A 13,650-nucleotide genomic window follows, 5' to 3' on the forward strand; every position below is an offset into this window, starting at 1 on the left:
TATCAAGCCTAGTATCTGTAGTTATATATTAATTTATAAATTATGTTTTTGAACTAGTGAAATTTTAAAAGCCTAAATCCAAATATGAAATAGACTTATTTAAATGAGTTAGCCATTCTGCTTTACATTGCATGGGAAAAAAGGGAAACCTAAAGCACAAAGGTTAAATAACTTGCAGTGTAGGCAATTTTCAGTAATTACCAAGTTACTTATTACCTGAAACAGGCTTAGTACCCTGGTCTTATAGCCTTTTTACAAGTAAGGAAGCTAGTGTTGATAAAAACAAAATAATGGATTTTGTAGAACTATTAGAAGCGGATCATTATTCCAGAATAATTAGGTGACTATTTTGAAGTTTTGTTTTTGGATTATAAACAACACAGTATTCCTTAGGAGATAAAATCAACTTGAATGTTTGGTCTTGGTATATCTGTCTACCACCAAATTAATGTCAATCAATCAATATCCTTAAAACAATTTCCATTATGATTGTGTATCCTAGTAGAGGAAAACAAAATGTGAAAGCTTGTATGTTTATGCCTAAGTTGCTAGTAGTTATTGCTGGTACCATATTTCAAGTTCTGCAAAGAGTTGCCTTAGTGGAATTTGTGTAATGTTTAAACATATTTTCTTCACTAACCAGCCAGATAACAAGAAGAGGATTTACCTTAATTGCTAAATAGACTAGTCAAATTGCTTTGGCTATTTAAAATATTAATGTTGGAAACCTGTAGACAATTACTTTAATTCCGTTTCAGACTCAAAGTGAAATCACTTCTAGTGAGAGTTGAATCTACCTTGAAGATGGTCCTGCAGCCCAAATATTTCCTTTGTTTGAATTTGTTAAATTCTTGTATTATCTATAAGCATAAAGAGAGTCTAAGTGATTTTAAGCACATCTCAAATTCTGTTCTTTATTCTTTGAAAATACTAACCTTCTGTTTTAGGCAGCAGTTGATCCTGGTTAGTAACTTCAACATATTGTGTTATTTACAGATTGCCCCAGGACACCAGATACTCCAAATAGTGACCCTCGATGTTCTACTAGCAACAATAGATTGATGGCCTTACAAAAACAACTGGATATAGAACTTAAAGTAAAACAGGGTGCAGAGAACATGATACAGATGTATTCAAATGGGTCTTCAAAGGTAAGCATAGTATTAAGTGTATGTATAGATAATCCTCATTATTTGTGGATTCCATATCTTTTAGTTTGCTTACTAAAACTTGCTAAACTGTATTTGTAACCCTAGTATCAGTAGTATTATTGGTAGACATGCAGAAAAGAGTGGGAATTTGAGTCATGTGATATGTGTGGTCCCTGCTGAGATGAAGGCAGTACTCTTCCTCACACTCTCAAACTGAAGCCAGGCATGGTGGTGCACAATTATGTAATCCCAGTACTTGGGAGTCTGTATGTTCATAGCCAGCCTCAGCTACTTAGTGAGGCTCTCAGCAACTTAGTGAGACCTTGTCTCCAAGCAAAATATAAAATAGGTCTGGGAGTATAGCCTAAAGGTAGAAGGCTCCTGGGTTCTATCCTCAGTACCACCAAAAAAAAAAAAACCTCTCAAACTGCAAACAAGTATCTTTTTTGAGGTATGTCTTGTGCCACACTGTCACATTTTAGTGCTTTTAGTTGGTAATATCTATGTTTAAATAGTATAGAAGTATATTAAAAAATAATTGGAAACAAATATTCTTAAAGCAATATTTTAAAAGTTATTTCTACCAAAGCCCAGTTAATAAAAATTTGACTATATGAGTAAGGTTTATTTAAGAGGTCTGTATTTGAAGCTTTTATACAAATTTAATTTAAATAAAATGTTTATTTTTAAAATTTGGGCTACAATGAGTTTTTCATCACCACATACAGGTTTTTAGGAGAGCTCTAATGAAAAGACAGAACATTATAGCATCAGTGATTACCTGGTAAAACATGTATATTCTTGAGGATCTGGCATAAGCATATATCTCTCACTTGAAAATTAGTGCTACAAGGAGCAATTTTTAGTGATGTCAATATTATCTTTCTTAGGTATAATGTGGCAGGAGGAAATGTTGGGAACCACTGAATCAGATTAAGGTCCTTTTTTGTGTATGGTACTGGGGATGGAATCCAGGGCCCTTCTACCTGTGGGCTACACTCTCAGACCTATTTTATATTTTATTTGGAAGCAGGGTCTCACCATATTTCTGAGAGTCTCACTAAGTAGCTAAGGATGGCTTCAAACCTGCGAGATCCCCCTGTCTTAGACTCCAAAGTACTAGGATTCAAGCTTGCACCACCACACCCGGCTCTATAGTTTTAATAATTCTTGAAAATTCTCAGAAAGATGTATCTATTATAAAATCTACCTTTCTGTTCTCAACTCATTTATTTATTTATTTATTTATTTATTTATTTATTTATTTATTTATTTATTTATGGTACTGCAGGTGGAACCCAGGGGCTTTTCTATCTCTGGGCTATACTACCAGACCTATTTTATACTTTATTTGGAAACGGTCTCACAAAGTAGCTGAGGCTTGCTTCGAACCTGTGTAATCCTACTCTTTCAGCCTCCCAAGCGTTGGGATTACAAGTGTGCCCCACCACGCCTGGCTCAACTTATTTATTTTTAAAAGTCTTATATCTGCAAAGCAGTGTTTCTTCATACCTTAATATATTTTTAAAATAATTTTAGAGTAAAGGTTTTTGTGTGTTCTTTTTTGTTCTGATATAGAAAGAATTTGAACTCCTGCATTCCTTCCCACCCCCTCATCATAAATGATATTTGGAAAGATACTGAAGTAAAATGTATATGTGTTACAAATACAAATTTATTTTTAGAGAATATATTTTTATTTGATATTATACTTTATATCACTAATTTGGAACACATATTGAATGGTAGAATTTTTTCTGTGCTTTATTTTTTAGTATTGACATATTAAAATTTAATTAATTTACTTTTTATTTAATTTTTTTCTTTATTGAACATAAGTGGTATACATTTAAATTATACTTGGTGTCCTCTCCTCCCCCGCCCCTGTTTTCCCTCCCACCCTCCCACCAATGATTGTCCAGGGTAACCATGCCATATTCATAATTTTACACATATTTGTATGTAGACCCTCATTAATCAAGTTCAGTCTTCCTCCTCCCCTATCTTTCCATTCAAGCTTTGCTGGTATTTCCCCTCCATTACCTGGAGTACCACTGGTATCCTCTATGTTCCCTAGTTTGGGCATATTAGAGGAAACATATGTACGTTCTCCTTCTGTGCTTGGCTGATCTCACTTAACATAATGCTGTCCAGGACTTTCCATCTTCCTGCAAATGATATGATTTTGTTCTTTTTTATGGCTGAGTAGAATTCCATTGTGTGTATTTCCCAGAGTTTTGCAATCCATTCATCTGTTGATGGAGACCTGGGTTGGTTCCATATTTTGGCTATTACAAATTGTGCTGCTATGAACATAGGTATGCATATGTTGCTATAGTTCTCTGAATTCAACCCTTTTGGAAAAATACCCAGGAGTGGTAGGGCTGGATTGTATGGTGGATCTATTCCCAGTTTTCTTAGGAATCTTCACACAGATCTCCATAATAGCTGAACTAGTTTGCACTCCCACCAACAGTGTAAAAGAGTTCCTCTTTCCCCACATCCTCGCCAGCATTTGCTGTTATTTGATTTCTTTATGCTTGCCACTCTGGCTGGGGTTAGATGGAATCTCAGGGTAGTTTTGATTTGCATCTCCCTGATGGCCAGAGATGAAGAACATCTTTTCATGTATCTATTGGCCCTTTGTATCTCTTCTTTTGTGAAGTGTCTATTTAGTTCATTTGCCCATTTCTTGATTGGGTTGTTTGTTTTGCTAGTGTAGAGTCTTTTGAGCTCTTTATATATTCTGAGTATTAGCCCCCTATCAGAGTAGTGGCTGGTAAAGATCTTTTCCCATTCTGTAGGCTTCCTCTTTAGGTTATTGATAGTTTCCTTTGATGAGAAGAAACTTTTTAGTTTGATGCTATCCCACTTGTTAATTTTTGCTTTAATTTCCTGAGCTTTGGAGGTTTTGTTGAGAATGTTACTGCCTGTGCCAATATGTTGTAGTGTTGAACCTATGCTCTCCTCTAATAACTTCACAGTCTCAGGTCTAGTTTCTAAGTCTTTGATCCATCTTGAGTTGATTCCTGTGCATGATGAGATATAGGGGTTTAAATTCATCTTTTTACAAACAGCCAGTTCTCCCAGCACCATTTGTTGAAAAGGCTGTCTTTTCTCCAGCATATGTGTTTGGCCCCTTTGTCAAAGATTAATTGACTAAAGATGTGTGGGTTTGTTTCTGTATCTTCTATTCTAATCCACTGGTCAGTATATCTGTTATTGTGCCAGTACCATGCTGTTTTTACTACTGTTGCTCTATAGTATAATTTGAGGTCTGGGATTGTGATGCCTCCTGCATGTTTCTTATTGCTGAAAATTGCTTTGGCTATTCTGGGTCTTTTCTTTCTCCATATAAAGTTCACGATTCATTTTTCTAGGTCTCTGAAGAATATTGCTGGTATTTTAATGGGAATTGCATTGAATCTATAGATCAGTTTTGGCAGAATGGCCATTTTGATGATATTTATTCTGCCTATCCATGAGCATGGGACATGTTTCCATCTTCCAAGGTCTTCTTCAATTTCTTTCTTTAATGTTTTTTTATAGTTTTTGTTGTAGAGATCTTTTACATCTTGGGTTAGGTTAATTCCTAGGTATTTTATTGGTTTTGAGGTTATAGTGAATGGAATTATTTTCTTTGTTTCTTTCATTGTGGATTCATTGCTGGCGTAAAGAAAAGCCACTGATTTCTTTAGGTTTGTTGTGTATCCTGCAACTTTGCTGAATTTGTCAATCAGCTCCAGAAGTTTTTGGTTGAGTTCTTTGGGTCTTCCAGATAAAGGATCATGTCATCTGCAAATAAGGATAATTTTAATTCCTCTCTTCCTATGTGAATTCCTTTGATTTCCCTCTCTTGTCTGATTGCTGCAGCAAGAGTTTCAAGGACTATGTTGAAAAGGAGTGGTGATAGTGGGCATCCTTGTCTTGTTCCTGACTTTAGAGGAAATTCTTGCAGTTTTCCCCCATTCAATATAATGTTGGCTTTGGGTTTACAGTATATTGCCTTAATGATGTTGAAGTATGTTCCTTCTATCCCAGTTTTCTGAAGTGTTTTTAACATAAATGGGTGTTGGATTTTGTCGAATGCTTTTTCAGCATCTATTGCTATGATGATGTGGTTTTTGTTCTTGGTTCTATTTACGTGGTGAATAACATGTATTGATTTGTGTATGTTGAACCAGCCCTTTTTTTCTGGGATGAAACTGACTTGGTCATGATGTATTATCCTCTTGATATAGTTTTGAATGCGTATAGCTAGTATTTTGTTAAGAATTTTTGCATCTATGTTCATTAAGGATATTGGTCTGTAGTTTTCCTTTCTTGAGGTATCTTTATTTGGTTTGGGGATTAATGTGATACTGACCTCATAGAAGGAATTTAGGAGAGTTCCATCTCTTTCAATTTCCCAGAACAAGTTATGAAGTATTGGTATTAGTTGTTCACTGAAGGTTTTGTAGAATTCAGCTGGGAACCCATCTGGGCCTGGGCTTTTCTTTGGTGGAAGAATTTTTATTGCCATTTCTATTTCTTTGGTTGCTATTGGTTGTTTTAGGCTTGCTATGTCCTCTTGGCTGAGTGTAGGACGGTTAACTGTGCTTAGAAATCTGTCAATTTCTTCCAGGTTTTCAAGTCTATTGGAGTATAAATTTTTAAAGTAGTTTCTGATAATCTGTTGAGTTTCTTCACTATCTGTGGTGATATCTCCTTTTAACTTTTTTTATGTGGAAACAGGATCTCTTAATCCAGCAAGGCTGGCTCCGAACCAGTGCGATCTTCCTGTCTCCGCCTCCCAAATGCAGGGATTACAAGCTTGCGCCACCACGCCTGGCTAAAATTATTTTTGACCTTTGTATTTTTTGGAGCAAAACTATTCCTAGAACTGTGAATGCGCCAAACTTTTGCCTTTTACATATTAGGTGCTCAATTAAAAAAGAACCATTGAATTCCTGAAAGCATAGAATAGGTGACAAAAAAAATTTATTAGCCGGACGTCGTGGCACATGCTTATAATCCCCATGCTTGGGAGGCGGAGACAGGAGGATTGCGCAGGTTCGAAGCCAGCCACGCTGGCTTAAGAGACCCTGTTTCCAAATTTAAAAAAAAAAAAAGTATAAAATAGGTCTGGGAGTGTACCCCAGAGGTAGAAGGGTTTCCAGGAACCCCAGTACCACACAAAAAAATTATTAAATTCTTGAAAGCATAAATCTGATATGTTGTAACTATACATTGCCTGTGAAAGATAATACCCAAAATCAGTTTTAAAAGCCTCCACCATACTTTGACATCTGTGTACATACTCCAGACATCTGTGTGGGGAAATTCACTTATTTTTAAAATGAAATACAGGTGCTTCTACTTAGATATTGAATTGAAATAGTTAAGTAGTATTTCAGAGAGGTAAATAACAGAACCACTCCTATTTTGCATAGTGATAAAATAACAAAAGGAGTTGCTTAATTTACATATAGTATTATATGATTTTCTTAATGTTTATACTTTTATATTAGAACTTCACTGAAAGAAACAATTATTCCTTTTATTGTTTTAAAAGAGAATGTCGTAATGCCAACTAAATGCTAGGCAATATAATTTTAGTATTATATAATATTTACAAAACTGTTTTAGAGAGTATTGTCTCATTTTGCAGTTTCTCAACACACTTAAGATTTTTAGAAGATAGTCAATTATAATACATGTAATACAGCTTGGGATCATGTCTGTCTAATTGCAAAATACATTTGTTCCATTAAATGATGAGCTTTGAACCAGGCATGATGGCATACGTCTGTAATCCAGTACTTGGGAGGCTGTGACAGGAGGATCTTAAGTTCAATGCCAGCCTCAGCAACTTGAAGCTGAGACCCTGTTTCACTGAGATTCCATCTAAACCCAATCAGAGTGGCAAACATAAAGAAGTCAAATAACAATTGCTGGCGAGGATGTGGGGAAAGAGGAACTCTTTTTACACTATTGGTGGGAGTGCAAACTAGTTCAGCCACTATAGAGATCAGTGTGGAGATTCCTTAGAAAACTGGGAATGGATCCACCATATCCAGCTATACCACTCCTGGGTATCTTTCCAAAGGGGTTGAAATCAGAGAACTACAGTTACATATGCATAACAATGCTCATAGCAGCACAGTTCGTACCAGCCAAAATATGGAACCAACCTAGGTTTCCATCGACAGATGAATGCATTGCAAAATTATGGGAAATACACACAATGGAATTCTACTTAACTATGAAGAACAAAATCGTGTTATTAGCAAGAAGATGGAAAGTCCTGGAGAAAATTATGTTAAGTGAGATCAGCCAGGCACAGAAAGAGAAGGGGCATATGTTTTCTCTAACATGCCTAAACTAGGGACTATTAGGGATACCCAAGGGACTCCATATAATGGAGGGGAAACCTCAGCAAAGCAAGAATGGAAGAGTAGGAAAGGAAGAAGGATGAGGTTGATTAAAGGAGGAGCCACATTTGAATATGTGTAAAACTATGAATGTAGCATGGTCAACCTAGACATTCATTGTCGAAGCGGGGAGGGGTAGCAGGGAGAGGGCACCAAGCATTGTCTGAATGTATGCCATTTTTAATATGATCCACATAAAAATTAAAAAAAATAAAAAGGGCTTAAGGTAAGCTCAGAGGTAGAATGCCCTTGGGTTCAATCCCCAGTATCAGGAAAGTAAAAAAGGAGCTTTGGAGTACTAAGATTTTCTCTTACTCTGCACTAATCTCAAATAAATAGTTATCTTAAATCTTCATTTTGTCCAGTGTTCCTAATACTAGCTACGTGGAAAAATTACAGTAATAAAAAAGTATTTTCCTTTTAAATTTGGAAGGTGAATAAATAGAGGTCTTTATGAAAGTATAGTAATATGTCACAGACACCAAATTCAAGCTACTTGTCTTATTAGTAAAGTGTAAGTAGCATATGTGTATGGAATTTGTGTATGTGTCTTGACTTTAAACTATAAATTGCTATCTAAGGAACTTACTAAATTATGCCTCACTTTTTGGTGCAAAATCTAAGTGCTTTATTAGAGCATAAAATCTAGCTTTAAATGAATAACTTTGGGAAAAGGAAAGAAGTGGGGAAAAATTCATAAATTGCTAATTGTTTTTTCCTCCATGGCATATTAATCTGCATTTGGTATTAAACAGAATATTATAACTCACTTTTTTATGTAAAAGAAAGTTACCATCCTACCATACATATCTCCATCCTCCCCTTTATACAGTATAATGTAATGTATGATTTGTTGAAGTGGTGCTGCCCAGCTGATACTTGTCCCTTAGGTTCTGGTCTTGAGTCTCCTGAAGAATAGAGGTTGATTATATGCTATTATTTTGTTCCCAAATACTGTAATCGCCTCATTTCAAGAGATATTTTAATAATATATAAGGATTGATCTTCCTTTGGAATATGTATTTCCTAGCTTAATTTTATCAATTATTTCTTTTTTTGTGGATCCCACCTTGACAACTAATATAGTTCTCAAAGTAGCAGATGGCATTAGCTTCTTATGCATTGTAAAATTAGTTTTCTAGGGTTACAATAACAAATTATCTATGATTTTATAAATTTTTTGTCTGAAGTGGATCTCACTGAGCTAAAAATCAAGGTGTTGACAGGGCTTCGTTCCCTTCTTTGGGATGCAGAGGAGAATCTGTTTCTTTACTTTTCCGGTTCTACTTTCTTTGGATCATGACCTCCTGTCTTCTAAGACAGCCAGAGTGGGTTCAATTTTTCTCATATCACATCATCTCTGTCTAAGCTCTTTTGCCTCTCTTCTTTATTTAGGGATCTTTTGATTCCATTGGATCTATCTGGATAATCCAGAATAATCTTTATTTATATTTTAAGGTTGGGTGATTAACAACCTTAATTTCATCTATTCCCTTAATTAAATCCCCTTTGCCATGTGAGGTAACATATTAACAAGGTTCTGGAATTAGAACATGGACATCGCTGGGTGTGGTGGCACAGGCTTGTAATCCCAACATTTGGGAGGCTGAGACAGGAGGATCACGGTTCATGGACAGCCTCTGAGCCATTATTTAATCTACTGTCATTTACATTCACTGTTACTGGAACAAAATGGAGCTATGGCAATAATATTTCATTTAATTTAGGACCTTTCTTAAAGTCTTAAGAGAGGACAAAAGTTTAACTTTCTTTTCAACTTTATTGAAATTTTTTATATTCAAGAGTTCATAGAGACTTTTCTCACTATTACTAATGTTGACATGTTATTTTCTACTTCTTTTTGAAGTAGAATTTAAGGGAACATAGATACTATCTGTATAAATTTGCCTATATATTTGAAGGACCCTGGAATTTTAACTAAAATGTAATAGAGGAGATTATATTTTTTCAGGTTAGTCACTGAGGTATTCATCATATGCTATACTTTTCAGCTGAGAGTTATTGATTGTGGCAGAGCAAAATTCATTTGATTTTTTGTAAAGCAAGGACAAGAAATATTACAAATGTCAATTTGGATTTGGTTTTTAAAAAACAGTAATAAGATTCAACATCTAGTATCCATCAACAAATGAATGGATAAAGAAATTATATGATATACACACAACACACAAACACACAACAGAATGTTATTCAGCCTTAAGAAAGGAGATACTGCCATTTGTCCATACCTGGAGGACATTATTCTAAGTGAAGTAAGCCAGACACAGAAATAAAGATACTGTGTAATCTCAGTTATATGTGGACTCTTAAAAGATACAAAGTTGAGTAAGTAGAAAGTAGAACAGTGGTTACCAGGGGCAGGGAGGGAAAGGAAGTAGTAGGTCAAGGTACAAATTTGCAGTCAGGATAAGTCTAGGGATCTTATGTATAGTTTGGGGACCGTATAGTAGTGGAAATGTACTGAGAGAAATTTTAGGTGCCTTTAATACAAGTACACCAAAAGAGAAATTATAGAAGGTGATAGATATATTTGTTTGTTTGTAGTAATGATCTCATTATATTTATATATAAAATAATATAATAAAGAGTTGATTTTCTAAAAACATAATAGTAATAATATTCACTTATTTTCTTTCAGAGTGTCTGAATGAATGGAATTGTTTTTCTCAATTATTCCCTTATAAGTTTGATGGCTCTCATTGTGTGTGTGTGAATGGATCTACAAGACTACATATTATACTGCTCACTGTTCTTTTAACTGTTTTTTACTTGCTGAAATATCAGTTGATCTACTTGAAGATATGAGTGTTTCATTTGTCCCTTTTTCTGCTTACCTTTTTAAACTTATTATTAATAGGATCGGAAACTCCATGGTACAGCTCAGCAACTGCTCCAAGACAGCAAGACAAAAATAGAAGTCATACGAATGCAGATTCTTCAGGCAGTCCAGACCAACGAATTGGCTTTTGATAATGGTGATGGAATACAGATAAATTTTTATTATTATTTTTTTAACATAGAGTTTTTTTTACTGAATTGTGTAGGTTAAAGATAGTGGTGCAAAATTAAGAGGAAGTAAGCTTTTTTTTTTTTTTTTTTTTTTTTGGTGGTGGTACTGGTGATGGAACCCAGGGGCTTTTCTACCTCTAGTCTATACTTCCAGGCCTATTTTATACTTTATTTGGAAACAGGGTCTCACTAAGTAACTGAGGCTGGCTTTGAACCTGTAAAATCCTCGTCTCAGCCTCCCAAGCACTGGGATTACAAGCGTGTGCCACCACACCCAGCTGCATTTTTTTAAACTTTAATTTTACACTCTTTACATGGGGTGGGTGCTTTCAGATATTTAGCTCTCGTATTAACTATCAAATACCTCTCAAATGCTTTATTTTTAAAAATCTGTTCCCTGTTTAAAATGTCTGTCTGTCTGTCTTTCTTTCTTTCTTTCTTTCTTTCTTTCTTTCTTTCTTTCTTTCTTTCTTTCTTTCTTTCATATTGTTAAGAAAGAAAGCTAGACAGAGTGGTGCCTGACTATAATTGTAGTACTTTGGGAATATGAGACAAGAGGATAACAGGTTTGAGGCTAGCCTCAGCAACTTAGCAAGACCCTGTTTCAAAATATAAAAAGGGCTGGGGTTATATATAGCTTGTAGATAGAATGCCATAGGCTCATCCTTGTTACAAAAAATTAAAAATAAAAATTTTCAGAAGGAAGCTTTTAGCTAGTTGCTACAGGTAGGACCAGACACTATACCTGTCCCTTCGCATCTTTGGAGGATTGGTTCCAGGACTCCTGGTGTAAAACAAAATCCACAGATGCTCAAGTCCTTTATTTTAAAAAAAAAATCACTGTTTGCATATAATATATGCACATCTTCCACATACTTTAAGTTATCTCTAGTTTATATATATCTAACACAATGTAAATGCTGTGTAAATAATAGTTAAACTGTATGATTTAGGGAATATTGACAAGAATGTACATGTTCAGTTATAGAAGCAATCTTTTTTCTGAACATTTTTGATCATGAGATGGTTGAATTCCCTGATGTGGAAACTTTAGATACAGAGGACAAACTGTGTTTTGTTTTCATGGAATGTTAGACTATATTGAGACTTATGTTCTAAACTCTTCTTTTTTAGATTTGTGATTTAGAAAAAGGGGAAGGCTCTGTATCTCAACCTTATATCTGTTATGCTTCAATGTTTATTGATTTAATGACTTTTAATATAGAAATTTAATCTTTTTCATGATTTTTAATCATTATGTTAGGAGGTCAAATAAATATTCAATTAATAGTGTGTCTGTGTTTTCCCCTCTAGCAAAACCAGTGATCAGTCCTCTTGAACTTCGGATGGAAGAATTACGGCATCATTTTAGGATAGAGTTTGCAGTAGCAGAAGGTGCAAAGAATGTGATGAAATTACTTGGCTCAGGAAAAGTAACAGACAGAAAAGCACTTTCAGAAGTAATTCTAAATAAAAACTTTAGTTTTTTAATAAATATTATTCAAAGAGTATGATTATTTAAATGACAATTTTATTTTCTTCTTGCAAGGCTCAAGCAAGATTCAATGAATCAAGTCAGAAGTTGGATCTTTTAAAGTATTCATTAGAGCAAAGATTAAATGAACTTCCCAAGAATCATCCTAAAAGCAGTATTATTATTGAGGAGCTTTCACTTGTTGCATCACCAACACTAAGTCCCCGTCAAAGTATGATATCTACACAAAACCAGTATAGTACACTGTCCAAACCAGCAGCATTAACAGGTATGTAGCATACATCTCCTGACTTTTTTTGGGGGGGTGCATTTTTGTCCTGGAATGATAATTGGGGGGAGAGTAGTAGTAATATTTATACAATATAAAGTGTGTTGACCATTTTACAGTATACAAGCAGGCATTTAAGTATATTTGTGATGTTATACAACAATCACCACTGTCAGTTCCAGAGCTATTTTCATCACCCTTAAGGAGACCTCTACCATTAATCTGGCCTTCTCCATGCTTTCTTACTCCTAGCCCCAGCAACCACTAGTTCCTCTTTCATTTCTATGCATTTGTCTGTTCTAGGTGTTTCATATTAAAACCATAATGTAACTTGTGGCCTTTTGCATCTGTTTTATTTCACTTAACATACAATTTTCAAGATCTGTGTATGTTAAAATAATATCACACTGGGCACAGTGGCCATTGCCTATAATCCTAGTACTTGAGGGGGCTGAGATAAAGGATTACAATTAAGAGGCTTCAGCAACTTAGCAAGACCCTGTTTCAAAATAAAATAGGGCTGGGGGTGTAGTTCAGAGATAGAATGCTCCTGGGTTCAGTCCCCAGTAGCAACAGCAACAAAACAGTATCACTAATTCATTCCTTTTGTGGCTGAATAATATTTCATTTTTATAGGTATATATCATTTTGTTTATTCACTTGTCAGGACATTTGGGTTCTTTCTACTTTTTGACTATTGTGAATTATGCCACTGTGAATATTGTGTGCAGGTTTTTGTTTAAATATTTTCTTTTGGAGGTGGTATATACCTAGAAATATCATTGCTAAGTCAGTGTGTATTTGTCTGTCTGTGTCTGTCTCTCACTCTCACTCTCGCTCTCTTCCTTTCCCTCCCTCTTCCTTCCCTTCCCTCCCTCTTCCCTCCCTCTCCCTTCCCTCTTCCTCCTCTCCTTCCTTCTCTACCTCCCTTTCTCTGCAATAGGGATTGAACCCAGTGACCCTTTACCACTGATCTACAATCTAGCCCTGTTTTATTTCTTATGAGACAGTTCCACTAAGTTGCCGAGGCTGGCCACAAACTTGGGATCCTCCTGCTTTAGCTTCCCAAGTAGCTGGGATTATAGTTGTGTACTACCATACCTGATACATCTAAATTCTTTTTTTGATATATCTAAATTTTAATGAATCATCAAACTGTTCTCCATAGATGCTGCATGTTTTTAAATTCCTAAAGCAGCATGTGAGGGTTATAGTTTCTCTATATTCTCCCAACACTGGTTTTCCTACACAAACACACACACACACATATACACATGGTTGTGTATGTATACA

At 35.2% G+C, this 13,650-nt stretch overlaps 1 protein-coding gene across 3 annotated transcripts in view; it reads left to right on the forward strand.

The window, feature by feature from the left end:
• PKN2 (protein kinase N2) overlaps window positions 1-13,650 on the forward strand; it is a gene marked incomplete at both ends in the record, with an annotated part of 134,049 nt that overhangs the window by 57,058 nt on the left and 63,341 nt on the right. For all 3 annotated transcript variants that reach the window (XM_080690755.1, XM_080690757.1, XM_080690756.1), the window contains 4 exons: window positions 997-1,151; window positions 10,443-10,560; window positions 11,909-12,054; window positions 12,144-12,357. In XM_080690755.1, the coding sequence (XP_080546881.1) occupies window positions 997-1,151; window positions 10,443-10,560; window positions 11,909-12,054; window positions 12,144-12,357 (633 nt within the window). The remainder of the gene's footprint in view (window positions 1-996; window positions 1,152-10,442; window positions 10,561-11,908; window positions 12,055-12,143; window positions 12,358-13,650) is intronic.

This window comes from Muscardinus avellanarius (genome assembly GCF_963383645.1).
Source record: "Muscardinus avellanarius genome assembly, chromosome: 3".
Classification (NCBI taxonomy): Eukaryota; Metazoa; Chordata; class Mammalia; order Rodentia; family Gliridae; genus Muscardinus; species Muscardinus avellanarius.